The sequence below is a fragment of the Macaca fascicularis genome, chromosome 1 (assembly GCF_037993035.2).
Source record: "Macaca fascicularis isolate 582-1 chromosome 1, T2T-MFA8v1.1".
NCBI classification, from domain to species: Eukaryota; Metazoa; Chordata; class Mammalia; order Primates; family Cercopithecidae; genus Macaca; species Macaca fascicularis.
The window spans coordinates 176,616,439-176,644,345 of record NC_088375.1 but is presented as its reverse complement, the minus strand read 5'-3'; the positions used below and the strand labels follow the sequence as shown (position 1 = coordinate 176,644,345).

Sequence of the window (27,907 nt, the reverse complement as noted above, 5' to 3'; positions counted from 1 at the left end):
GATCCTTCCAAATTCTTATCATGACATGATATTTGTGTAATATATACATAGCCTGAAAATGAGATTCAAACTTTAGTTATTTTGGAAATTCTGTTTATTATGCCATGGATTGTGTCAAGCAGTTTCACCCAAAAGAAATATAGCATGGGCTATGAATGCAAGCCACATATGTCACCTTAAATTTGCTACTTAGCCATGTTTAAGTAAAAATAAACAGGTGAAATGAATTTCAATAATATATTTTCTTTAATCCAATATATCCAAACTGTTATCATTTCAACAAGTGGCACTGGCCACATTTCAGGTGCCCAATAGCCACGTGTGGTTGGACAGAGTGGCGTGAAGTGTGGCACAGGGGAGGTGGGCCTTTGCTGCTGCTGCTGCCCTCTGGTGGATGTACAGGTGAGTGGCCTCCCACAAATGAGGGGTGTGGGTACAATGAAGTCACCAGCCCGTGTGTCCTACTAACCTTTATCATAGCCCCTTCACTCCTCTCATTTAAAGCATAGATACTAATTTTGATTTTTTTAACCCATTCGCTTGTTTATAGTTAAAGAGCCACCTTCGATTCACTAGTCAAAGTAATCACATTGAATCACAGCAGAGCAGAATAAATGAAAGATCTTCATGCAATTCCATACATGTGAGAAATATGGGCTCTTCTACTGACACTCTCTCAGGCCAGGAACTTAACTAGGTCATCTCTCTGCCTCAGTTGAAATTCCAGTCAACAACTGTTTATCTGGCATCTAAGGAAAAAGGAAACAAATAACCTGAACTATTTTTTTAAAGGCATTTGTTCAGCATCACGATGAGACTATTACATTTAGCAATCAGCAGCATGGGTGCAAAAAACAATCTACATTAAAACCCTTTGTTGGAATGCTTTACACTTTCCACAGAACAGAAACTAAAATAACCTGTTATACAATTAGTCACAAATATAGTCCTCAAGTTTTTTTGCCCATACACATGATTATTTGCCTAAAACATGTCTTCTTTGTAGCAGCTAGGCCCTGCCACCGCTGTGCTTGGCTGAGTTCACAAATCTGTTGTAACCTGTAGCTTCCATGTCACTTCTCTGGCTCTCCTCTCCTGCTAAGCTTTGTTTCCTAATTAAAATCTTCTGCCACTGCCATAGCTACTGCTGCTACTGGAACCGCCATAGCCACCTTGGTTTTGTGGTTTGGCAAAGTATTGGCCCCCACTGCCATAGGGGCCACAGCTTCTGCCTCCAAAATTTCCTCCCTTCATGGGTCCAAAATTTGAAAACTGACTATTGTAATTACCCAAATCACTGTAGCTTCTGCCACCTCCAAAATTGCTTCCACTACCACCGCCAAAGCCACCTCTGCCTCCATTGTTAAAGCTGTCATAGCTGCCACTCCCGCCATAGCCACTGCCCTGGTTTCCATAACTCTGTCCACCACATCCATAGCCTCTGCTTCCTCCAGAGTAACCAGTGCTGCCTCCCCCATAACCACCACCAAACCCATTATAACCATCCCCATTGCCACCATATCCACCACCACCATGGCTGCCACCAAAGCCACCATGACCACTAAAGTTTCCTCCACGACCAGAATTGCCATTCCCACCAAAACCACCTCCATGACCACCACCAAAGTTTCCAGAACTTCTTTGGCCTCTTTGGCTGGAGGAAGCACTAGCCATCTCTTGCTTTGACAGAGCTTTCCTAACTTCACAGTTGTGGCTATTCACAGTATGGTATTTCTGAATGACAATCTTATCCATGGAGTCATGGTTGTCAAAGGTTACAAAGGCAAAGCCGCTTTTCTTGCCACTGCCTCGGTCAGTCATGATTTCAATCACTTCCATTTTTCCAAACTGTTGAAAATAATCTATTAGGTGATGTTCTTCAGTGTCTTCTTTAATGCCACCAACAAATACCTTTTTCACAGTTAAATGGCCACCTGGTCTTTGAGAATCTTCTCCTGAGACAGCTCTCTTTGTTTCCACAGCTCTTCCATCCACCTTGTGTGGCCTGGCATTCATGACTGCATCCACCTCCTGCACAGTGGCATATGTGACAAACCCAAAGCCCCTGGAGCGCTTGGTGTTTGGATCTCTCAACACCACACAGTCCATGAGCGTTCCCCATTGCTCACAATGGCTCCTCAGGCTCTCATCAGTTGTTTCAAAGCTCAACCCTCCAATGAAGAGCTTCCTCCGCTGTTCCAGCTCTTTAGGAGACTCTGACTTAGATATGATGGCAGGGAGAAGAGAGACTTTAACGATGCTGCATCGGTGGCATCCATGGGCGGAAAGGAGCAAGCTGACAAACGTATCTTAACCTGAACTATTTTTGCACTTCTTTCCTATGATAATTATGCTCAGAGTCATCCAGCAACCACATTGAAAGCTTCTGTGGGGCCTTCTGCATCACTGGAGAAGGAATTGATTGTGTCTGGTAAATTATAATTCTTTCCAAATTAGAACCAACTATATGACATAGGTTGTGACCTTCTAGTAAGTAGAGTATTTGATGAGCTGGAGAAAAATTATTTTGGAAAAGAAGAAAGAGATTTTGGATCCAGACTTAGATTTGACTCTTAACTATGCTATTTGCTATATGACCTTGAGTTTGAAATTTAGTCTTTTTAGATTTTAGTTTTCTTATCTGAAAAATAGAAATGATACCTCACATTGCAGGGTATTCTTAGTATTACATGATCACCATTTATTCAATAGATACTTATTGAGCACATATTATATGCCTGCCATACTCATGCACGCGCGCGCGCGCGCACACACACACACACACACACACACACACACACACACACAGAGAGCAGTGAATAAAATAGAATCCACTTCTCCTTTCATGGGGCTTTTAGCCTGGTAGGGAAAGAAAAGTGTTTGAAAAGGGGGCATACAGGACACCATGAAGGCATGAAGTTGGGAACCTTATGGAGTCTCAGGCAGGGTACCCTAAAGAAGTGATATTAAATGGAGACCATAACTATGAGTAGAGATCATCTAGATAGAGAGTTGTATGGAGAAGGGTAGAGGGTGTATAAGGCAGTATTCTAGGCAAACAGAACAGCATGTGCAAAGGCCCTGAGTTCAAAGACAACATAGATCAGTTGAGCATCTGAAAGCAACTCAGTCCAGAAGAGAAAGAAAAAGCAATGAGGCTGAAATTTATCGGGCCAGATACAGCAGGCTCTTGTGAGCCTATAAGAGTTTGGTACTATATTCAAAGAGCATGGAGCTATTGGAAGATATTAAACAGGAGGGTAATATTATTATATTTCTTTTTGAATTCTTTCTGGTTCTGCAGTAAGACAGGTATTCAGTTATGGTGAGGAGAACAAAGTGTAGGTTACAGCAGAAATAAAGGTGAAATATGATGGGATTTTGGACTAGACATGTGGTAGTGTGATGAAGAGAAGGAATTAATCATTAATCTAATGAATATTTATGTAGAATAAGAGAATTAATCGCATTGCTTTATTTTTATGAGTTGAACAGTGGCACATGGCTGATAGATTTTGCCTTGCTGAGCTTTTCCTAAGTATCCATAGTTCATTCAGCAAATATTACTGATGCTCTACTACATGCTACATGTTGTTCTAGGTGTGGGAAATACTGTGATGTCTTACTCCATTTTGTGTTGCTATAAAGGACTACTTGAGTCTGGGTAATTTATCAAAAAAAATTAGAAGAGTTTTTTTTTTTTTTTATATGTACTTTAAGTTCTAGGGTACATGTGCACAAAATGCAGGTTTGATACATATGTATACATGTGCCATGTTGGTTTGCTGCACCCATGAACTCATCATTTACATTAGGTATTTCTCCTAATGCTATCTCTCCTCCTCTCCCTCATCCCTCTATAGGCCCAGATGTGTGATGCTCCCTGCCCTGTGTCCAAGTGATCTCATTGTTCAATTCCCACCTATGAGTGAGAACATGCGGTGTTTGGTTTTCTGTCCTTGTGATAATTTGCTCAGAATGATGGCTTCTAGCTTCATCGATGTCCCTGCAAAGGACATAACTTATCCTTTTTTATGGCTGCATAGTATTCCATAGTGTATATGTGCCACATTTTCTTAATCCAGTCTATTATTGATGGACATTTGGGTTGGTTCCAAGTCTTTGCTATTGCGAATAGTGCTGCAATAAGCATATGTGTGCATGTGTCTTTATAGTAGCATGATTTATAACCCTTTAGATATATACCCCGTAATGGGATTGCTGGGTCAAATGGTATTTCTAGTTCTAGATCCTTGAGGAATTGCCACACTGTCTTCCACAATGGTTGAACCAATTTACACTCCCACCAACAGTGTAAAAGTGTTCCCATTTCTCCCCATCCTCTCCAGTGTCTGTTGTTTCCTGACTTTTTAATGATTGCCATTCTAACTGACGTGAGATGGTATCTCATTGTGGTTTTGATTTGCATTTCTCTGATGGCCAGTGATGATGAGCATTTTTTAATGTGTCTGTTGGCTGCATAGATGTATTCTTTCAAAAAGTGTCTGTTCACATCCTTTGTCCACTTTTTGATGGGGTTGTTTGTTTTTTTCTTGTAAATTTGTTTAAGTTTTTGTAGATTCTGGATATTAGCTTTGTATCAGATGGGTAGATTGCAAAAATTTTCTCCCATTCTGTGGGTTGCCTTTCACTCTGATGGTAGTTTCTTCTGCCGTGCAGAAGCTCTTTAGTTTAATTAGATCCCATTTGTCTATTTTGGGTTTTGTTGCCATTGCTTTTGGTGTTTTAGACATGAAGTCCTTGCCCATGCCTATGTCCTGAATGGTATTGCCTAGGTGTTCTTCTAGGGTTTTAATGGTGTAAGTCTAAGATTTAAGTCTTTAATCCATCTTGAATTAATTTTTGTATAAGGTGTAAGGAAGGGATCCAGTTTCAGCTTTCTACATATAGCTAGCCAGTTTTCCCAGCACCATTTATTAAATAGGGAATCCTTTCCCCACTTCCTGTTTTTGTCAGGTTTATTAAAGATCAGAGGGTTGTAGATGTGTGGCATTATTTCTGAGGCCTCTGTTCTGTTCCACTGGTCTATGTATCTGTTTTGATTACTGTAGCCTTGTGGTATAGTTTGAAGTCAGGTAATGTGATGCCTCCAGCTTTGTTCTTTTGGCTTAGGATTGACTTGGCCATGTGGGCTCTCTTTTGGTTCCATATGAAGTTTAAAGTAGTTTTTTCCAGTTCCGTGAAGAAAGTCGTTGGTAGCTTGATGGGGATGGCACTGAATCTATAAATTACCTTGGGAAGCATGGCCATTTTCATGATATTGATTCTTCCTGTCCATGAGCCCATGGAATGTTCTTCCATTTGTTCGTGTCCTCTTTTATTTCATTGAGCAGTGGTTTGTAGTTCTCCTTGAAGAGTTCCTTCACATCCCTTGTAAGTTGGATTCCTAGGTATTTTATTCTCTTTGTAGCGATTGTGAATGGGAGTTCACTCATGATTTGGCTCTCTGTTTGTCGAAGAGAAGAGATTTATTAGGCTTACAATTCTGCAGTCTGCACAAGAAACATAGTGCCAACATCTGCTTTTGGTGATGGCCTTAGGCTGCTTCCACTCATTATGGAAGGCAAAGAAGTGCTAGCTTGTAGAGGTCTCATGGTGAAAGAAAAAGCAAGAGTGAAAGTGGGGAGCTGCCGGGGTTTTTTAAACAACCAGCGTTCATGGGACCTAATAGAGTAAGAACTTACTCACTTCCCAAAAAGGCTTAATCTATTCATGAAGGATCCACCCCCATGACCCAAACATCTCCCATTACCCAATTCTAAAGCCACTTTCACATATTCAGCTATCTTTATAGCAAGACCCCACTCTTGGTACCAGTTTTCTTTTTCTATTTTGTTTTGCTATGAAGGAATGCCTGAGGCTGGATAATTTGTAAAGAGAAAAGGTTCATTTGGCTTACAATTCTGATGTGTGGAAAGGTTCAATATTGGGCATCTAGTGGTCTCAGGCTGCTTCCACTCATGGCAGGCAGTAGGTGAGGGAGAGCCCATGTGTGCAGAGATGGCGTGGTGAAAGAGGAAGCAAGGGGCTGGGGAGTGCCAGGCTCTTTTTCAACAACCAGCTCTTGAAGGAACTTTAGAGCAAAAACTCACTCACCCCCGAGGGAGGGCATTACTCTATTTATGAGGGATCTGCCCCCATCACTCAAACACCTTCCATTAGACCCCACCTCCAACACTGGGCATCAAATTTCAACATGAAGTTTGGAGGGGACAAATAACTAAACCATAGCAGATGGTAAATGAAAACAGACTAAAATTTCAGCTCTCATGGAAATTATATTCTTTTGGAAATATAGTAAAGATAATGTATGAAAGTAGGTGCCACATGGTAGTAACCAAAAAACATAGATTCATTTCCTTCTTCCCTTTCCTAGCTATGGCAGAGAAACCCAGTTTGTATATTTACATTTAAATAACTCTGTGAAATTAGTCTGCAAGCTAAACCAATGCCGTACTACCAGATAAAAGTTTGAGATTCCCATGGTGTCAACCATACTCGCTGTTGATCTCTGTTTGGATCTCACTTCCTGTCTTCTCACCTAAACCATGGCCCCACATTATTGCCTGCTATTTATTTTCACTTGTATGCTATACTGAAGGGAACAACAAGAGGGAAGAAGTTAGCAAGGAAGAATAACACTAGAACTAAAAGTCAGGGCTTTCTTGAACACATACTGGGCATCAGCACTGTGCTGACTTCTTTGCATCACAATTCTAGGAGTATGGCATTATCATCCCTGTTTCACAGATAAAGATGCTAAGTCTTAGTTTCCTGGGATGAGAAGTTGCTTCTGTCTGAATAATTAGCAAGCAATTTTAGCTGCCTTTCTCCTTCCATTTCTCTGCCAAGAGGAGATAACAGAGTAACTCCTATATCTACAATTTTAAAATTCTCATGGCTTAAAGACTCTACCAGTGCAAAGAGTTCTTTCCACTCCTCCATCTTTATTTCATAACTTCATACCATTCATTTTTGGTCCAATTTTCTTTCTTTAGCTCCATAAGGCATCTCAGATTTTGTGTTTCAGCCAATAGGCATGCATGGGGACACCAGATACTCTATTTAAAAGCATGGACCACTACATTAACAAGAAGTATTTACACGCTATGGGTTGAGAAACCTGCATCTCCTAACTGCAATGAAAGAAGGGCTGCCTGCAATGCTGCTGGTTACAGCTAGACATAAAACCCATTATCAGCTCATTGGCTGTTTGGACATAAAACTGCTTGGTCTCACAAAGATATTTCCTCACCATGGGGATAAGTTTAATAAGAACTACAGATGATAGTAAAAAACACATTTATTTCCTATAACCTACAGAAAGTCTTTATTGCATATAGGATAAATAACAGGCTACTGTGAGTTACTGGTCTGTAATTCCACTTAGGAGGTTTGGGGCATGAAACACAGTGGGGAGAAATTGCTGTTTTAAAAATGAGGCCTGGGAGTTGGAGGCCCAGGAGAGGAGGAAGATGAGTTTCTGTGTGAAAAGATGACAACCCGCTGTCAAGCAATGGTCCAGCACAGCCACATTCATGAAGGCATGGGCAGCCTTTCTACTCAGCAGCAGGTGGCCTGAGGCAAAATTACTAAGCAATACAAACATTATCTTGCCTTATACTTAATGATTTTCAAAGCTATACCATAACCCATCTTTTCACTGGACCCTTACAAACACCACTGGAGATAAGCAAAATGAGGACTCTTATCCCCATTTTACAGATGGGAGAGCAATGTTCACATAGGACAGCCAGGATTTCAGAATATGCTGTTGTATCATGCAGAACACAGACCTTCAAAGACCACAAGATCTGCAGATCTGGCTCCTGTTACCTCTCTGATCTCATCCCAGTCAGTTCCCAGCATGCACATCCTTGCTTCTTCTCAGATGCTCCAGGCATGCTCTGGTTTATAGCCTTCATACATGATCTTCCTTCTACCTGGAATCCTCATCCCCCAGGTATCAGAATGCTGTCCTCCCTCAACTCCATTTAGATCTGTGCTCACATATCACCTTCATTCTACTCTATTTCCATTTGCAACCCCACCCCTGATACTCCCTCTTTCCCTTTTCTGCTTTGTTTTTATCCATAGCACTTAATCATCTTCTGACAGTCAGTATATTGTCTTTATTTGTTTACTATCTACTTTTCCCATCAGAATGTAAGCTCCTTGAGGGCAGAGAATTTTGTCTGCTTTGTTTACCACTATATGTTTGACCAGTGATGGACATATGCTAGATGCTCAGCAAATACATGCTGAATAGATTAATGTATGCATAAATCTATATTAGTACTATAGGGAATGAGGGTGAGTGATCACAGGGCTTCAAGAAAGGGTCTCACTCTGTCACCCAGGCTGAAGAGCAGTGGCATCATCTTGGCTCACTGCAACCTCTGTCTTCTGGGCTCAAGTGATCCTCCTGCCTCAGCCTCTCAAGTAATTGGAAACACAGGCATGTGCCATCACGCCCAGTGATTATTATTATTATTTGTATTTTTTGTATAGACAGGGTCTCTCTATGTTGCTCAGGCTGGTCTCAAACTCCTCAGCTCAAGCAATCTGCCTCCCTTGGCCTCACATGGTGCTAAAATTCCATGTGTGAGCTGCCGTGCCTGACCTCATGTGCATTCTTAATGTTGGGTTATGTCACCTTGCTCATCACAACCTAACTTCCCCATTTTCTGGCTCTCAGGCTCTGCCTTCTCAACAATGCCCCAGTGCAAGATGTCTTCTGTCTGATCCTCCAGATCCATGCTCCAGGCTTCTCCACTCAGCCCAGAGCCCAGGATGCTATCCGTGTGAACTACACCATGGGCTCTCTTGTTCTCTTTTGTCCTCCGGTTGAGGTAGGCCAACAGGGTCTTGACAAGAGACCAAGTTAGTGTATTCACTCCGTTGGCTTCCTCCCTGTGTCGTCACCTTGGGATGGCGTCCTTTCTCAACCAAAAGTCACTGCTCTGCTCAAGATGGCTTCTTCACAGGACTTCCTGGTCTTAGTTCCAGTACCTGCTCCCTCACCCACACCATCCATTTCCAGGAGTGGTAGCAGCCCTGCACATTGCTCTATCTCCTATGTTTTCCCTATACTCTGCTCACTTAAACAATCCCTTTATTAAACCCTCTTTGAATTACTCTAATCCAGTGTACCTTCTATTTTCTACTAGGACCCTAACTGATGACACACTTTGTAAACTCTGATTTTCCCCTCTGGCCTCAGTCAACCTGATTCTCCCTCTTTCAATGGGAGTGTGCATATTACATGTGTAAAGTGCCTACCACAGTGCTTAATATATTGTAAGTGCCATGAATGTTTATTATTTTTTTATTATGAATCCCTTCATAATCTGATTCCTGTCTTCTTTTCACCTTTAATCATTTCTACTCCCCTTGGCCACCCCCATTGTACTGGGTTGAATAGCATCCCCTCAAAATTCATGTCTACCCAGAAACTCAAAATATAACCTTATTTGGAAGTAGGATTCTTGCAAATGTATTTAGTTAAAATGAGGTCAAACTGGATTAGGGTGAGTCTAATCCTATTGAATTAGACCAATAGGACCGAGTCCAATAGGACAAATTAGAAACCACCCTAATCCAATAACTGTTGTCTTTATAAGAAGAGAAAACCAAGACACACACATAAGTAGAACAGCCACGTAAAGACAGGGGCAGAAACTGGAGCACTACGGCTGCAAGCCAAGGAATGCTGAGGACTGCTAGCAACTGCTAGAAGATAGAGAGAGGCAAGGAAGGATTCTTCCCCAGAATCTTCAGAGAGAGTATAGCTTTGCCGACACCTTGGTTTTGGACTTCTAGCCTCTAGAAACTGCAAGAGAATAAATTTCTGTTGTCTTAAGCTACCCCAGTTTGTGGTATTTTGTCACGGCAGCTTTAGGGAATACATATACCCACTAACTCCACATTGAGTGCCCACAATGAACACGGTCTTTCTCACCTCCAGGTCCTTGCATAAGCTGCCTAGGAGCATCCTCTCACCTGTTTTCCACCTGACCACCTCCTGCTTGCTATTCCTCACATTGTGCCGCCTTATCCTGAGACCTTCCCTGATCATCCAGGTCTAGCTTAGGGTAGCCTCTCTTCTGAGTTGCACTACACTCTGTCTTTTTGCCATCACAACACCTATCACATTGCACAACAGTTGCAACACTGTTATGTGACTGGTTGTAACACCATTTATTGCACTGTAGGATTTGTGAGGACAACCCTCTCCATCTTATAATCCAATCCGTCTATTCTTAGTTGTATTATGGGTGCCTAGTATGTGTTAATGCTGAGTGGCACTCATTAATTGCTTACTACATACTCAGTACCATTCTAAGTTATTTACATTAACTCATGTACATCAACTTGCTACCTTATGAGGCAGGTACAATTAATTTTCCCATTCTGTAGTTGGCTACAATGAAAAGCACGGGCTGAGACATCTGCATTATTCTTGGCATTCTTCCAGGTGCACTTTGCAATTCCACCAGCAAACCCCATTGCATGATTTCAGTTTCCAAGTGCAAATCCATCTTAGCCTTAAACTCATTTATGCCATTCGCTCCCACTATATCAGCCACACTCGACTGTTGCATGGTGCAATAACTCTCTGCCAGCCTCCGAACAGTTTTCCCAGTCATCAAGAAGGTGCAATTGATTCAAAGTGTTAATATTTGCTCACCACTGAGACCATCCGGGGGCTTCATCACTCATAGCAATGCCACCCGCTGGAGCTACAGAAGTGCAGGGCTCTCGAAGGCTATGCATGAGCTGATGATGAGAGATGCAGGCTTCTTGGATAAGCAAAATCTCATCACGGAAAGATGTGCATCCTCTCCCCTAACTTGGGCTTTCTGGCAGACAGATGAGAAGAGGTTTAAAGTAAAATAAATGGAAATTGCATATCTGTTCATGCTATGAAATCCTGGAGTTCCTGAATCCTCACACATTCACTGAACTATCTTGTATATTAAATATGTACTAAGTGCCAGACTTTCTGCTAGTTGCCAGGAACACAACACAAAATAAAAGGAAGGCTCCATGGTACCCATCTTCCTGCCTTCAGGTAGGAGGAACACACCTGTACATCTGTGGCCATCTGCTCTATCTCAGTTCCTTTAAGACAACTGGACTGACTCACAGAGAAAAGTGAGGACTGTACCAGGGCCATTTGCAGTGAAGGTCTCAGCCCCACCTTCTTGCTCTGCACACAGCCAGCCCCTGCCTGTCTTCCTCACTGTGTCCTGCCTCTTAGCATGGGTTGCTATTTTAAGATCCTCCTTTTGCCTCCCTGGGCTGATCACTGCCATTACACCTTCCTTGGAAGCAGCAAAATGGGGTGGCCATGAGCATGGGCTCTCAGCCAGGCAGCCTGAGTTGAATCCATCTCTGCTATACTCTAGCTGTTTAACCATAGGGAAGTCACTGCAATCCACGTACCCCAGTTTCCTCATCCATAAAATGGCAACACAAATGACAGTCACTACTTAAGAAGGTTGTTGAGACAATTGAATGAGGTAACAGGCAAAGTGTTTAAGACAGTGTCTGACACACAGTAATCACTCAATAAACATACTGGGTAATTCTGTTATTAGTATTATTATCACCTGGTTGATACTGGATACACACATGCTACTATAAATCTTGTCATCTCTTTTTATTTATGCACATATTTTTCTTTTGTTTAGCAAAGGTTTATCAACTGGCCACAAGGCTCCGTTTAGGAACTATGGGGGCTACAAAGGAGAAATAAGATGCAGTCCTCAACTTCAAGGAGCACACAGTCTAATGGCATAAACAAGCAAGACTATTAAAAATAGCCCAATGCACTACATGGGGTGCTTTATATGCTTGCCATTTTCAGTCTGCCCAATAATCTCATGGAGTAAGCACTCATTATCGTCATCTTCATTTCACAAGAAGTCACAGCGAGGCTAAGCAATTTCTCCAGGCTTACACAGCTAGGAAATGTCAGAGAAAGGATGTAACAACAGGCAGTCTGACTCCAGAGGCGACACTCAGGGTCCCTATGCTAGGCAACGATCACGGCACTGACAACTGTGCTGGAACTTCCTGGGAGCTCCCAGAAAGGCAGCACAAAGAGGACTGATTTCTGACTAATGAGCAGGATTTTTCATGTAGTGCAGGGGAGGGCACACCAAGCCGGGAGGAGCAGGCTGAGCAAAGTGGGCAGACCACACATTCGGGAAAGGGGCAGTCTAGGGATTCCAGAGGCTGGCCTCTGTGTGGGGAGAGCAGCAGGGTGAGGAGGAAGGGCGGCAAAGGAGCCAAAGGTCAGGCAAGTCCAGGCCAAGGAGTCCACACATCTCTCATAGGCAGTAGGGGCTCACCTGCTGAATGATGTGGTTGGATCTGCAATTTAAGAAGAAAATCAAAAGCCAACTCTCTCCAACGGACTTCTCTGCTGGTTCTCTAAGGTAAGGAGGAGGTACAGAAGACAGCCAGAATCACGCCCACAGTTATGTGTATTATGGTCTGTGCTGTGGATAAAAGAGCATAGAGATTCTTGTAGATAGACCAGTTTTTCACCTTTAATTTCCTTCTTCTTACTGTATGACTTTGGAAAACTTGCCTCACATTTCTGAGCTCATTTGCTCCCCAGATTAAAGAGCAACTGGTGAAAGCCGCCTCACAGGGTAGATAAGTGGAAGAGTAAATTGAGAAAATGCGGGTGCCCAGGAGATCTTTATTTATTTATTTTGACAGTTCCTCTGTTGCTGCCCTTTCTGCACCTTCTGTGGGGTTTTCGGGGTCTCCTGCCCAAGGGCCCATAAAGTCCTGGCCTGCGAACAGACAAGCATGTCTCAAGTGTTATAAGTGAGTGTGCACAAGTCCCAGGGTACTGCCAATTCTCAGCTGCCTGGGCCAGCAGCCATGGGCTGTTAAGCAAGAGGCGACATTAGCCCGAGCAGTGTCTTCCATGATTACCTTTGCTCACACACCTTTTCCTGCTGTGACATCACATTACAATGTGGAGCATCTGGTTCCTTGGCAGGATAATGCCACATCTAACTGTGGGAGGACACTGTTTGGGGAAGCCAGCCAAGCCAGAGGCTGCCTGCCTCCCTGCTGCTTCCCCCAGTGCTGACAGCAAGAAGGATGAAGAAGGAAGAGGCCCGGGTCCTCAGGGCCTCCATCCCTCCCTTTGGCAGGGGAGAGGACCAGTCGTGGCCAGGGCAGAGGATGCTCAGATCTGTCATGGGCTCAGAAACGTCCTCACTGACCCCATTCTTTCACACACATGGGCTCAACACCTCAGGGTATCAGACAATAGGCAGTGACAAATCCATAGGCTTTCGAATGAAAAAGACCCAGGAGTGAGTTCTAGCTTTGCAACCCTGAGCAAGTCACTTAACCTCTCTGTTTTAGTATTCTAGGCTCACTGAGACAAAGTGCCACAAACCAGGTGACGTCAACAACAGCATTTACTGTCTCACAGTTGAGGAGCTAGGAGTCCCAGATCCAGGTGTTGGCAGGGCTATTTCCTTCTGACGGCTGTGAGATGAATCCATTCCAGGCTTCTCCTCTAGCTTCTGGTAGTTTTCTGGTGACCTTTGGCATTGCTTGGCTTTTGGAAGAGTCATACTGATCTCTGCCTTCGTCTTCACATGGCACTGCGTCTGTCCGTCTGTCCAAATTTTTCCTTTTTATAGGAACATCAGTTATACTGGATTACAACCCCCTCCCCGGCCCCTCATAATGGCATCTCCTAACTAACTCTATCTGCAATGGCCCTATTCCCAAACAAAGTCACATTCTAAGGTACTGAATGTTAGGACTTCAACATATACATTTGGGGGTGAGAGGAGGGGTACAGCTTTACCCATAACATTCTCTAAGGCTGTTCTCTTCTCAGTAGAGTGAGGGTAATAAAGGCTGATAAAGCTTTAGTATCCCCACAGGGCTTATTGCACCTCGTAGGGCTGTGTGACAGTTAAATGAGGTAGGGAATGTAACTACCTGACAAAGAGCAGGTATCAGTAAATGTGATTTCCTTTCCCCAAGATGGAGACAGACTTCTTTTCCATGTAGTTAATCTGCTATCCACAAATTAACTGAGCTTAGTATCTACCCTAATGTGCCCCTAGTAGGAATTTAAAGGTCATTTAACCTAACCTCCATCTCAAATAGTAAGGAAACTGAGGCCCCCAAAAATCATTTTGCTGATTTAATGACTAGCCTTGGGCTAGAACTAATTTTTCTCCTTGGAATAAGAAGCCATTTAATCCAGGGAACATTCTCTGTATTAAAATATCCTATATATAGCTCCTCACTGCCCTACAATAACACTTGCAGTTTGTCTTAGGTAGCATAAGCGGTCTTTCTCAAACCCTCCCCATAGCCATCACCTTGTTCAGGTTGTTCTACACAATAGCAACAGGCAGGGATCACTTATGGCACTAGACAGATGAGAAAACGGAGGCTCAGAAAGCTACAGGGCTTGGTAGAGGTCACAGACCTCATAAGTAGCAAGACAAGAATTAGAGTGCAAGTCTCACTACAGCTTTGCCAAGGCTTTCTCCTCTATTGCGTGGTTTTACATGTGTGTCTTAGTTACCTTCAAATGGTAGAATCCCACGCAAGATTCAAGGAGGGCTTCTTGGGAAGGCCCTGGCCACCTGCCTCTGCTGTTCCAGCTTCCAAGACCTTCCATACAACTATCCTTGCTTCCTCTTTGAAACATCCATCTTTCGTCTTGCTGCTCTGCTGCTCCACAGAATCCACAGTCACAGAGCAAGGCATGGGGAGACATGGCAAGCTTCCCAGGTTCTGTTCCTAGTGCAGGATGAGGACACTCACTATGGTGCCAGGAATTCCAGCCCTAATGCTCCATCAGGTGAGGCATTTGATGGAGGGCCTACCTAGTCACCCAGATGGCTTTCTGCTTTGAGAAAGTTTCTCAGCCCTGAGATGAGTAGATACTACACACCATGCTCTCCCTCACACAGGTGTGTCTGAAGGAACATGCACTGGGATCTGGGTGAGTGATTTGCAAGAAATGTCAGGAAAGCACACAATGAGACAACTGCATGTGAACATGGGGTTGACTGATAGAGCTGAAAAGTCAGAGAAGGCCAGGGCCAAACTCAGCATATGAACTCATAACTCTGATTTATCAACCAACTGATTTATTTGTTCATTCATACAACAAGTACTGATTGAGGGATTACCATGTGCAAAGCACTCTACTAGATACTGCCCAGGAATAAGGAAGACAACACGGTCCTCACTACCTGGGGCTCTCTGGTCCTTCACCATAGACTGTCCGAAAAGGCCCATTCCATTGGCACCAACAGGCTTGTTTTAGGGATAGAAAAGAACAAAATAATTACAGAAAATAAGGCAAGCAGCAGAGCCTTTTGGCTGCTCCGGTGTCACAGTGCTGTAAATAACAGAATGTTATAATGGCCTTGGGGTACAATAACTGAAGAGGGGTGTGAGTCATTTCGTGATGCAAGAAAAAAAATGACATCTTTACAACAGCTGCAAATTAGCCTTGCTATAGGAAAAAATCAGAGGAAATGTTTCATAGGAGCAAGGATCCTTGTACATAACAACCTTTCAGAGAGGACTCTGTAGACCAGAAGCACTAGAACCTAAAGTCCAGTGTATAGCCCGGACCCCACACTAGGCACAGACTCAGCCTGTGGTAGCCAGAATTAAGGTCATGGAGTAGAAAGAGCGTCTATTTAGAAATCAGAGAGCTTGAAGTCTAGCATCTATCAAGCCCCTTGCAAGCCAGAGATCTTGGCCAAGCAACTGGGTGTCTCAGAGCCCTGAGTTTTTATCTGTAAAATGGGCATATTCACAACAAAATACACGGAGAGCCCACTATGTGGTGTCTGTGCTTTCTCTGCATTATCTCGCCGAGTTCCCAGTTCAACCCCATGAAGTAGGTCCTAGGTTATCACCATATTTCACAATGGGAAAGCCGCAGGTGGACAGCCCACACAAGCTGCCATTTCTACAGTGGCTAAGTGGAGAAGATAAAATTGGTGCTCTATAGCACTGAACCCTTAACAGCTTTAACAATAATAATAACTGATTCCCAGTGAGAAAGTGAGGAATACATGAAATGGCATGTGTAAAAGCATTTGTTAAAAATCACAAAGTATTGCATACAGATGAGGGGGTTTATTATTTCTTCCCTCCGTGGGCATGAACAGACTTACAATAAGCCAAAGAAATTTCATGTTAAATCCTACTCTCCCTTTATTCCTCAACTGTTACAGTAAAATGAGGGGCTGGGGATTTTGGGAAATAGTCAGGAGCCAAGGAACCAGCTATAGAGATATGAGATAGGGAAGAAAGAACCACGGGGCCTCGTAGTGCACACAATTTGCAAGCTGATGTACAAACTATTTGCTGGGACCAATTACTCTCATCTTAATTAATGAACACACAACCCACAATCTGTCTGAGAAATGCGAAAAAATATGGCATGTGTTTAGAGGCTGCAGTGTGCCAGCCACCAGATCTGGAAGCACCTTCCTCAGACTGCTGGGCTGGGAGTCACCATGGAGACCACATTTTAGCATCCTAATGACACTGAAATTCAGTTCAAACCAGCTTTTCAAAGTGCCCATGTGAAGTGCTTGCTGTGTGGCTGGCAGTGGGTTAGGCACTGTGGAGTGCTCAGAAGAAAGGCAGCCCACTCCTTGCCCTAGAGGATGAAGGAGGAAGGATTGTTCGTCAACCCTCGAGGCTTGATTTTGTGCCTCCAGTCTACTCAGTGCGGTGCCTGGCACTGCAGGGGACTCCAAAGCTGAGGCCACCGACTTGCTTTCCAGGCATTTAACTTGGACAGTTGGTAATGACAATAGATAAATTTGCTGAGGGCTTATTCTGAATTAGGTACTATGGTACCTATGCCAATTACATATATTATCTCGTTTTATCCTCACAACAACCCCATGAATGAATTGACTATTAATTGCTAAAATTTATTGAGCACTTACCCTGTGCTATGCATGCCCTAGGCCAAGTACTGGTAGTTCCCGGGATTTAAAAGCTTGGGCAAGATCACTGGTTAGGAAGTGTCACAATCAGGATTTGAACCCAGGATGTTTAGCTTCAAATGCAGGATGAATTTAACCATTATATTATAGTGTATTAATTCAACTGATACTTATTGAATGCCTTTGAGGAAGATAAGAATCTTATATTTTAGCAAATTTCAAGTATACAATACAGTATTATTGACTACAGTCACCATGCCATACAAGTAAACCTTAATAAAACTGGATTTAAAAAGAAAAGAGTCTAAAATAAAAGACTCTTATATTTTAGTAAAGGGAACTGGGTGTGAGGGGAAACAAGCAATAAACAAATTCAGTTCATGACAGACTCTGATTTGTACTGAAAAGAAAATGTACTTCGTGAGTCGATACAAAGGGTGAGAATGGAACAAGATGGTCCCTCCCAGCGGAGAAGGCGCAGTGGCCATAGTCACGTTGGAGGGCTCCCCTGAAACAGACACCAAGACAGAGTAATATGCAGGATGTGTATTAGGATGTGCGGTGCTCTTGGAATCTACATCTGTGGAGAGGGAACAGGAGGCAAGGGTCAGCAGAGGGCGATGTCAAGCTGCACTGCAGGCCAGGGACAGTCTTGGCCAACCCTGAGGGAGTCCTGGAGGTTGAACAGTCATGCAGACTTGTCCTGACCTGATACCTCCACATCAACAAGTTATTGGATGAGGGCTATCAGAGGAAGGATATGACCTTGGGCAAGGCAGCTCCCTGTAGCCGAGGCAATCACAGAGAAGGCTAGCAAGTGCAAGCTGTCTGCCCACTGCACTCTCAGAAGCTGGACCAACAAGTCCCATCTTTAAGGAATTTCTGGATGGCACCTCACAGTGTCCACCACAAGGGTGATGGTAGAGGAATCTCTGAGGCAGTGACAACTGAGCTGAATCCTAAATAAGATGGAGAAGGCCAAGTGATGAAAGAGGCCAAGGTTGCATAATGAGTAAGAAGTAGACCCAGGCTTCAAATTCAGGCATCTGGGCTCTTGGGTGGCACCTTTGACTATTGCACTGTGCTGTTGCCCCGGGTACAAATCCCTGGCTGTATTAATAGAGGCAGAGTCCAGCTCAAGGGGCAAGAGTCTTGCTCCTCAGCTACCATGAGACACTGGAATCACTTATTTTTCACCTGTCCGTTTTCCACCTTTCCACCTGTCCATCTATAATCAATCTATCTATATTATTTTGTTAGGAGCATTTTTTAAAAAGTAAGGGAGATACAGTCTATGAGTTAAGAGTGAAAAGTCTGTAGCCAACACTCTAGAATCAAATCCTAGTCATACGTATACTAGCTGGGTTTATTGCCATCTCCTTTTAGGCCTCAACCAGTTCATATGTACAACGAGTGGGGGGTAATGAGTGTTCCATACACACACAGCTGTTGTATTGGGGATAATGAGTGTTCCATACACATAAGCTGCTGTATTAAAATAAATAAATAAAGCATTGAGGACAGTGCCTGGCACATAATAATCTTTATCTCAACAAATTTTATATACTATTATCACAAACAATAAGATAGTATGGAGAATTTAAAGACAGTCTTAGCCAGAAGGAAAGAAGACGAGAAGACAGGAATACAGTTCTCAAACATTTGAAGTGGAGATGCTGAGGAGAGGGACAAGTTTTCTACTGTGAGACTCCAAGGAAGGTAAAATTGGGAAGGCTCACATTGGGTCCATGAAGAGCACTAGTGCAGATGAGATGCCAGACAAAACAGGAAGTATCCTGGCACATAGAGGCTGGCAGCCAGGGGTGAAGTGGAGGAAACTCGGTGGAAGGTTGCAGGAGAAACCTTTTTTTTTTTTTTTTTTTTTTTTTTTTAAATTTATTTATTATTATTATACTTTAAGTTGTAGGGTACATGTGCATAACGTGCAGGTTTGTTACATATGTATACTTGTGCCATGTTGCTGTGCTGCACCCATCAACTCGTCATTTACCTCAGGTATAACTCCCAATGCAATCCCTCCCCCCTCCCCCCTCCCTATGATAGGCCCCGGTGTGTGATGTTCCCCTTCCTGAGTCCAAGTGACCTCATTGTTCAGTTCCCACCTATGAGTGAGAACATGCGGTGTTTGGTTTTCTGTTCTTGTGATAGTTTGCTAAGAATGATGGATTCCAGCTGCATCCAAGTCCCTACAAAGGACTCAAACTCATCCTTTTTTATGGCTGCATAGTATTCCATGGTGTATATGTGCCACATTTTCTTAATCCAATCTGTCACTGATGGACATTTGGGTTGGGTCTCCTGAATACAGCAGACTGATGGGTCTTGACTCTTTATCCAGTTTGCCAGTCTGTGTCTTTTAATTGGAGCATTTAGTCCATTTACATTTAAGGTTAATATTGTTATGTGTGAACTTGATCCTGCCATTATGATATTAACTGGTTATTTTGCTCATTAGTTGATGCAGTTTCTTCCTAGCCTCAATGGTCTTTACATTTTGGCATGTTTTTGCAATGGCTGGTACCGGTTGTTCCTTTCCATGTTTAGTGCTTCCTTCAGGAGACCCATCTCACACGCAGAGACATACATAGGCTCAAAATAAAGGGATGGAGGAAGATTTACCAAGCAAATGGAGAACAAAAAAAAGCAGGGGTTGCAATACTAGTCTCTGATAAAACAGACTTTAAACCATCAAAGATCAAAAGAGACAAAGAAGGCCATTACATAATGGTAAAGGGATCAATTCAACAGGAAGAGCTAACTATCCTAAATATATATGCACCCAATACAGGAGCACCCAGATTCATAAAGCAAGTCCTTAGAGACTTACAAAGAGACTTAGACTCCCATACAATAATAATGGGAGACTTCAACACTCCACTGTCAACATTAGACAGATCAACGAGACAGAAAGTTAACAAGGATATCCAGGAATTGAACTCATCTCTGCAACAAGCAGACCTAATAGACATCTATAGAACTCTCCACCCCAAATCAACAGAGAAACCTTTAAGGGTCCTTGCATCTCTACGGTTCTGAGGTAGGAGGCTTCTATAATGCTTTCCAATTCCATGCAGTAGTGTTTTCTTTCTTTAATTCACCTACATACAGCGGGGAAAAGGATGCATTCATTCACTATTTGTCAGGAACATAGCAAAACTCAAAAAGATGTCTGTTTGGATTTCTGGAACACTTCAGAACCTCAAAAGAAAGATTATAGGTTAAAAGCACCATGACTGGTGAGGCACGGTGGCTCACGCCTGTAATCCCAGCACTTTGGGAGGCCGAGGCGGGCGGATCAAAAGGTCAGGAGATCGAGACCATCCTGCCTAACACGGTGAAACCTTGTCTCCACTAAAAATACAAAAAAAATTAGCTGGGCACGGTGGCGAGTGCCTGTAGTCCCAGCTACTCGGGAGACTGAGGTAGGATAATGGTGCGAACCAGGGAGGCGGAGCTTGCAGTGAGCTGAGATTGTGCCACTGCACTCCAGCCTGGGCGACAGAGCGAGACTACGTAATAAATAAATAAATAAATAAACAAACAAACAAACAAACAAAAAGAAGAAAAGCACCATTATCTCTGACTCTTGGGTCCAATGTTCTTCCAAATTAGACAGTATGAGAATGAGTGGGAATGAAGAAAGGCAAACTGCACCTCTAATGTGTTCACTACTGTCACTTATGCTTGGTGTGACACACAACACCACAGTCTCCTTGGGCTTCACAAGGCTTTCAGGGCTCTGACCCTGGAGGGCTGGGTGTGCAGAGTCCATCCTTGTTGCATTAGAAGAGCACACAAAGAGATGTTGAAGGAAGTTATTCTGGTAGGCTTGGACATGCTATATGACGGCTTTGTCAAAGAGTAATATGCTCTTATGTGCATCACTCCACAGTACATAATACAAAGTCTCATTCCATGTAGACTTCAAAATAATTCCATGACATAACTTTTCATTCACTCATTAAATTATCCAACATGTGTTTGTTGAGCATTTACATCTATTGACTGCTTACTGTATACCAGGCACTGTTTTAGGTGCTCACCAAACTTGCACTCTTAACCTCATACTTGAAGAAACAGACACAGAGATTAAGTTTGTCCAAGGCTTCCAACCGAGGCACTGTCCTCCAAAACAATAGTACTTACTGTCCTGATTTAATAACAAAGATGAATAATTAATTTTGTCTACCACAATTAGCATAAATAACAAGAATTATAACTATCATTAGTACTTTACGGCTTACCAAGAATACATACATAACCCATCCTATGCAGTGTGGTGGGCAATTGTCCCTATTTTAAAAATAAACATGCTAAGGCCCAGAGAGGTTAATTAACAAGCCCCAGTTCACCCAAACAGTGAGTGGACAGGGGAGCTTGCTCTGAGACTGTCACTGTCTGTCCCTCAATGCAGGTACAGCACAACACACCTAATATCAATAATTAGTGTCTCCATATTGAAATGATATCTTATGTAATACATCCATTATTTAATTTGATCTCTCCACAAACCCAGTGAGATCAAAGGCATTATCCCCATTTCAGAGCTGAGGAAACTGAGGCTCAAAAAGTTGTCAACATGTACTAGATACGTGGAGGGCTCGAGTCAGGCTTCAAACCCACATTTTCTTATTCCAACACTCATGCTTTTTTCATTAACCCTCCCTGCCAAATATCCACCTATAATGCCTCTTGCAGAGACATGGAAAGCTGCTGCCCTTGCCTACACAGTCAGTGCCCCAGGCATTCTCTTTCTCTTCCTTCCAGCCATCCCAGCCCAGAGAAGCAGCATGGAAAGAAGCTCATGCCTTGCTCAGTACTAGGCCAGGCACTTGGGGACCCAACCATCAGGGAGCTGACACAATTTCAGATGCTTGCTGCCCTAATTACTTGATGATCTGTCATCACAGAGATAGAATTGGGATGCGGGAGTGGCATTCTGCTTTTGCCTGGGCAAAGGAAAGGCAGCTAAAAATGCTTCAGTTTCAGTTTACAGAAGATAAATCTCCACCAAAGTCTATGATCAATCCCAAATGTTGGTTCAGAAAGACGCATGGAAGGGAATTGGGCAGTTGTGGAGCACCTACTGTGTGCCAGACATCATGCTGGCAAAGATGTCACACAGTACACGGATTTGCTGGTTTGGTCATCACAACACCTTCATGAAAGAGGGATATATATTTGCAATTTGTAGGTGAGGAAGCTAAGGATAGTAGTAGTGGATGAGCCAGACACCTGGGGCAGGAGTGGGGCAAGAATCTCAGTCTTACTTCTGCAGAAGTCACAGAATGGCTTTAACCAGGAGCATGATTTAGTTGGAACTGTGTTCTAGAAATAGTTCTCTGCAGCAATGAAGTGAATTCATTTGAGAAGGCAGACTGAAGGATGAAGGCAGACAGGAGGATGAAGTATATTGTGTGAGATGGGATGCAGGCCTGTGGCTAGGATAGGCATGCGATGAGTGGCTAGACTCGGGACTCATCAGGATGCTAAATCCACATCTCTAGAAGGCCAATGGAGGCCCAGAAGTGGGACACGAGTGAGGAGGATGGAAGGTCACAGTCAGACTGGAACACGGGTCCCTGGCCTGTGTGACCAGATGAATGGAGTGGCCGTTCGCTGGTGTAGGAAGGAAGGCTCAAGGGCACAGATGTTGAATTAAATGTGGAAATGTTGAGTGTCAGGTGCCTGAGAGCAATCTAGGTGGAGACACCCAGTTCACAAGTAGAAGTCAGGGTCTGGAGCTCAGGAGAGAGCCTGGACCACAGGGAAGCTGCCAGCATGGCCTTGGTTGTTGCAGCCAGGGATGTGGAGGGAATAGCTATGAGAGGATGTGTAGTGTGATGTGGTAGTGGGGAGTAGAACAGAGCTCTGGGGACCAAGAAGGGCCTTTTCCGGGGCTTAGCAAGAATGGCCAGATGGGCAGGAGGAAATGAGGAAAATCTACATTTGCTTTTAAAGAATGAAGTCCTTTCATGTGTTGTATTCTTGAAGAAATGAAGGGTGTTGCTAATTCAGCTGAGGAAGAATTCTCTGATGTGATCTGTACTATCCTGGGAGAACACACAGTATGGATGGGGAAGATCCAGAATCCATGTGAAGAAGAAATAGGAATTCTATCTCCATCAAAGGAGAATGGCGTGTGTGTGTGTGTGTGTGTGTGTGTGTGTGTGTGTGTGTGTGTGTGTGTAGGTGGGGGGAGACTGGACTTCCCGCTGCTGGGCTGCGAAGAGAAGGGTGAGCAAGGACTGTGCCGTGGCTCCTCCAGGTGTCTGTGGTGAGAAAGGCAAGGTGTCATTGCTTTTTGATATGGCATTGATGTTTGGTTCACCAGGTGATGCCAAACCAAACATGGAGGTTGCCTTAAAGCACTAACCCGAGTCTGAAGAATGAACACGCGGAAATTATGCTCATGATGAGGTAAGTTTTACACAAGGCTTGAGGTTCATGCCGAAGCTATGATTTTGCCATCACGATAACTGAGACAGATGACTCTCCACTCTCCTGTATCCTTCAAAAGTAGGAACAGTCAAAAAATGCATGTAAACACACAGAATCACAGGATCTCAGGGATGGAAGGGACCTGAATTCTCATTTTTCTAATGGATAGTTGATTAATTAACTTGTGAATTCATCATTCACTCTACAAATATTTATAGAGCATTTATTATTTCCAAGCACTATTCTAGGCCTGGGGGATTCAACAAAGAACAAAACCAGCTAGAATTCCCACCCTCATGAAGCTTACATTCTAGTAAGGAACATGCAAAACTTAAAATGTAAATAATTAAAATATGCCATGTTAGATGGTGAGGAGTCCTCCAGAGAAAAATAAAGCAGGAATAGGGGATAGCAAATGTTGTTGGTGGGGTGGAGTGGGGGGGTAGTAGGGAAGGTTTTGCAATTTTAAATAAATTAATCATCATTAACTCTTTTTATGATATCTCAATGAATGATCTTCCCTTCTTACATTTTTTTCACACCCATTAGTTAATTTGATGCTTGTTAAAAACTTGAGAAAGACAAATATTGTCATCAGCAGAGCAAAGTTATTAAATATTTATTTTGGGCCATTCATAATGTTGACTGGTTCACAACCACTATCTCACATTATCTTCACACCAATATGGAGGTAGTTACTGTCATTATCCCATTTTACAAAATTAAAACAACAAAGCAGAAGCCAAAAAACCTAGTTTTCATCCTGGACTCAAAGTGCAGTCTTGCCACCTACCATCTCTATGACAGTAGGTGGATTGCTTAACTTTTCCAATCCTCAGTTTCCTCATATGCAAGATGGGAGTAACAAGACCTCACTCACAGAGTTGCTGTGAGAATTATATGTATGACAGAGTAGGAGTCAAGTCAGATAGATCTGTCTGATTCCAAAGAACAATCCTTCAAGCACAAACTATCCTGAGTCATTTTTTGAGATGAGGAAATTGCTGAGCAGCAGTGATTACAGTAATGATAAGATTACAACATTGATAAGATCATGCAAAATCTCTCAAACTCAGCAGCTTAAGCAATCAATTTAGACAAGAACAATAAAATCCTTTACAATTCGCAAGCCTTGAATTCGTGATATAACCAAGGGGAAAGCAAGGGGAAAGCAAGGCTATATCATATACAACATCAAATTTTTCCAGGTTTCCTATTCACTTTCCAGATTTGGTGCTTCCAAATAGATAAGTGTGTGTGTCCATATATACACACAACGCTGGCCATGATAATAATTGCTAGTACTTTTATAGTGCTTCTATAGTGCAGCATAATGTAAGTAGTTATACATAACTCATTTAATCCTCACCAACCTTAATGAGGTAGTTACTATTATTTGTATTATTATAGCCATTTTATAATGGGGAAACAGAAACTCAGAGAAGTCAAGCAACTTACCCATCACACAGTTCTAAGTGATAGAACTGGCACGTGATTCCGGGCATTCCGATGTCAAGTGTTCACATTCTTGATGCCTATGCTATACTGAACTAGCTGTATTAACCAAATAACCATGCTTTGTCCATGGCTCTGCTTCACACATACTGTGCTGTCTGTCTGGAATACTGTTCTTTCCTCTCTCCTCTTTCTACCTTCCCAATTGATTAAATCTCAATTTCTCCTCAGCATTATCTCCTCTGGAAAGTCCTCTCTGACTCTACTCACCCTCAATTTCCACTGCGGATGCCCTTTCCTCTTCTCTGGGCTCACAGAGCACCCTGTGCCAACTTTTATCATAGCACCTGAGTAGATAATCAAAACATTCTGTACTTGTTCTCCCCAGTGCCCCTACACTAGACTGTGACTTCCTTTAAGCCTAAGACTGGATCTGGTAGAATACAGTTTTCTGAAACATAGTAAGTCCTTCACAAATATTTGCTGAGATATAGACAGATTGAGTGTTGACCGTATTGGATGCATTAACGGCTGCAGCCCTGGCATGCATACTTTCTGGGTCTTTTCTTACAGATTTGGAAATTCTAACGAGGGAATTTTAAAGTGGGAAATCCAGATAGAATTTGGAATGGGGATGGGGCAGCTGACTGGCCTAAGTCAATGTGTCTCTGTGATTTGTTAAGCCTTCAGCACAATCCATTCCACTATCCAAGCCTGCATGGCTTCAGAGTAATCCAGTGTGGGCAACTGACTTACAAAGGTATAATCAGAGGAAGGTGGGAAATTAGTTCAGAAGGTGAATGAATGGAAACACTGATCACACTCTAAGGGAAGCAGAAGGCCCAGAACCCCTGGGGACATCCTCAGCTATCTTAAGGCCTCAAAGAGATAAAAATGACTCCATGAAAAGTAGATAAAAAAGACAGAAAGAACATATCCATGTGATATTGATGAAACATAGGCTCAAACCAACCTTGAGTTCTTCTGTTATTCTGGACTTCTCAAATACATGAGCTGGTAAATTCCACTACTGTTTAAGTCTCTTTGAGTTGGGTTTTCTATTACTTGCAACCAAACACATTATAAATATGTTGCTGTTTAGCTGACTTCAAAGGTTGCCGATAGGAGGAAGGGTACCACAGGAAGGAATATTAATATCATGAGAGATGTTACTAGAATTGTACTTAAAATTTATTCCATGGTCATTGGGTACCTACTAGCAGAGGAGAGCTATTCTTGGAGCTGTGGCTTAGAAATATAATTCTGTTGCACTGGGCTTGAACTGCTATTCTGTATCTACATATTTTTTCTCTTTCATTTTACAGGTTAATAATCACACAAAAAGAATAATTGTAAGTATCCAGGATTTCTACTAGTTGGTAAAAAAAAAAAAAAAAAAGAAGGATCTCTGAAGTGGAAAATGACATTCTCAGGGAATATTCTAATATATATATATATATTTGAGAAACAGATGGTATCTCAGAGCCTCAAGTCTGTTGGCTTGTAACAGCAAGGCAATGAACTTTATGCCAACAAGTAAACTCGTCTTCCCAGGAAAATGGCAAACCCCTCAATCACGTGGCCTCCAGTGATACTGCCAGTATGAAGTGTTTAGATTCCCCAGGCGAAAATAAGAAACTTTGCCACAGCAGTAACTAGAAAGAGAAGACTGTGGTGTAGGGAGATAAGGAAAGGCAGTGAACATTTCCTGAACCTCTAGTCAGCATCATATAATATGCTACGTGCCTGTCATCCATCAGCTCAGTCTGTCCCCAAGGAGCAGGGATGCAGACTCCAGCCTTCATGGCTTCAAAGTACACCCATGTTATGAGCAAAAAAAGTTTCTAAAGGTGAATTGCGAAGGTGCCAGGCAAATACTTCTACCAACAGAGCCCAGCTCAAATACTACCTCTTCCACCCAGCTTGCACAACTTTATCTGCTCTTTGGTCTGTTCCTTCTCTGAATTCTAAAAGCTTGTCTCTGGATTCTAAAAGCTTGTCCCAGCCAATTAAACTGCAACCACCTAGGAAACTGAGGATTTCTTTTCTGTTCATCTCTGTTCTTTAGGAATTATTGTTTAATCTTTTTTTTAATAGAAAGCATTTAAAGGTGGATTGAGGAGAAAAGTTAGTAAAGGAAGGTAGTTAGTAGTTAGTAAAGGCTGTTCAAAAATACTCTGGGATTCCTTATTTACACATGGTGAGATTGTACTTCTCTTCCCCCTGAAAGATAAGTGTGGTCATGTGACTTTTTTGGCTAATGAAGTTGTGAGCAGAAGCAATCTGTGTCACTTCCAAGTGGAAGGTTTAGAGCCAGTGCACAGTTTGCTACATTCCCTTCCTTACTAAAGTTACTGTGGAGGCCTGTGTCAAGATAAAGCCTCTATCCTTGAGTGAGGATGATAAGGCAGAGCTCCCTGGTGATTGTATATGTTGGCCCATAGAATGAGCAAAACCTGTGTAGTATTAAACCATCTTGATTTGTGTATGGAATGTTTGTTACTGCAGCATAAACTAGGCTGCCCTGATTGATTCAAAAGGATTTGTCAAAAATGACATAGAAGTGTCCTCAGAATTCAAGGTCACAAATGCAAATGGGCTTCAAGAATGTACTAGAACCAAGGTCTAGAGAGCTGTCTGACCCTCTCTCTCTCTCTTTCTCCTGTACTCCCCTCTGTGTGTCCTCCCTCCATCTCTGCTGCCTTTCTCTGGCTCTATCTCTGTCCCTCTTTGTGAATTTCTCTGTTTTTCTTCCTGCTCCTCCAGTCCACCCAGGTGGGAAGTAGAGGGAAGATGTTTACACCAAAGCCCTTGAGAATATCTGTTACAAGTCTTTCTCTCTCTCTCTCTCTCTCTCTCTCTCCCTCTCTCTCTCTCTCAGGCACACACACACAAACACAATACTCGGTTTCATTTCCAAATCTCTAGAGAAGGGACTCTGATCAGCCCAACTTAAATTCAGTTGAGGTCCCCACCCCTTA

At 42.8% G+C, this 27,907-nt stretch overlaps 2 protein-coding genes across 4 annotated transcripts in view; both read right to left on the bottom strand.

Annotated features, from left to right (window-relative positions):
* Window positions 1-27,907, bottom strand: part of DAB1 (DAB adaptor protein 1) — a 1,247,092-nt gene that overhangs the window by 1,045,241 nt on the left and 173,944 nt on the right. The gene's annotated exons all lie outside the window — the stretch shown is intronic.
* LOC135965297 (heterogeneous nuclear ribonucleoprotein A1-like) lies at window positions 536-13,634 on the bottom strand. The gene is given in 5 exon segments (XM_065521817.2): window positions 536-1,135; window positions 1,138-2,260; window positions 8,698-8,888; window positions 12,381-12,402; window positions 13,480-13,634. Coding segments are annotated over 5 exon segments (1,617 nt in total). The 3' UTR covers window positions 536-1,009.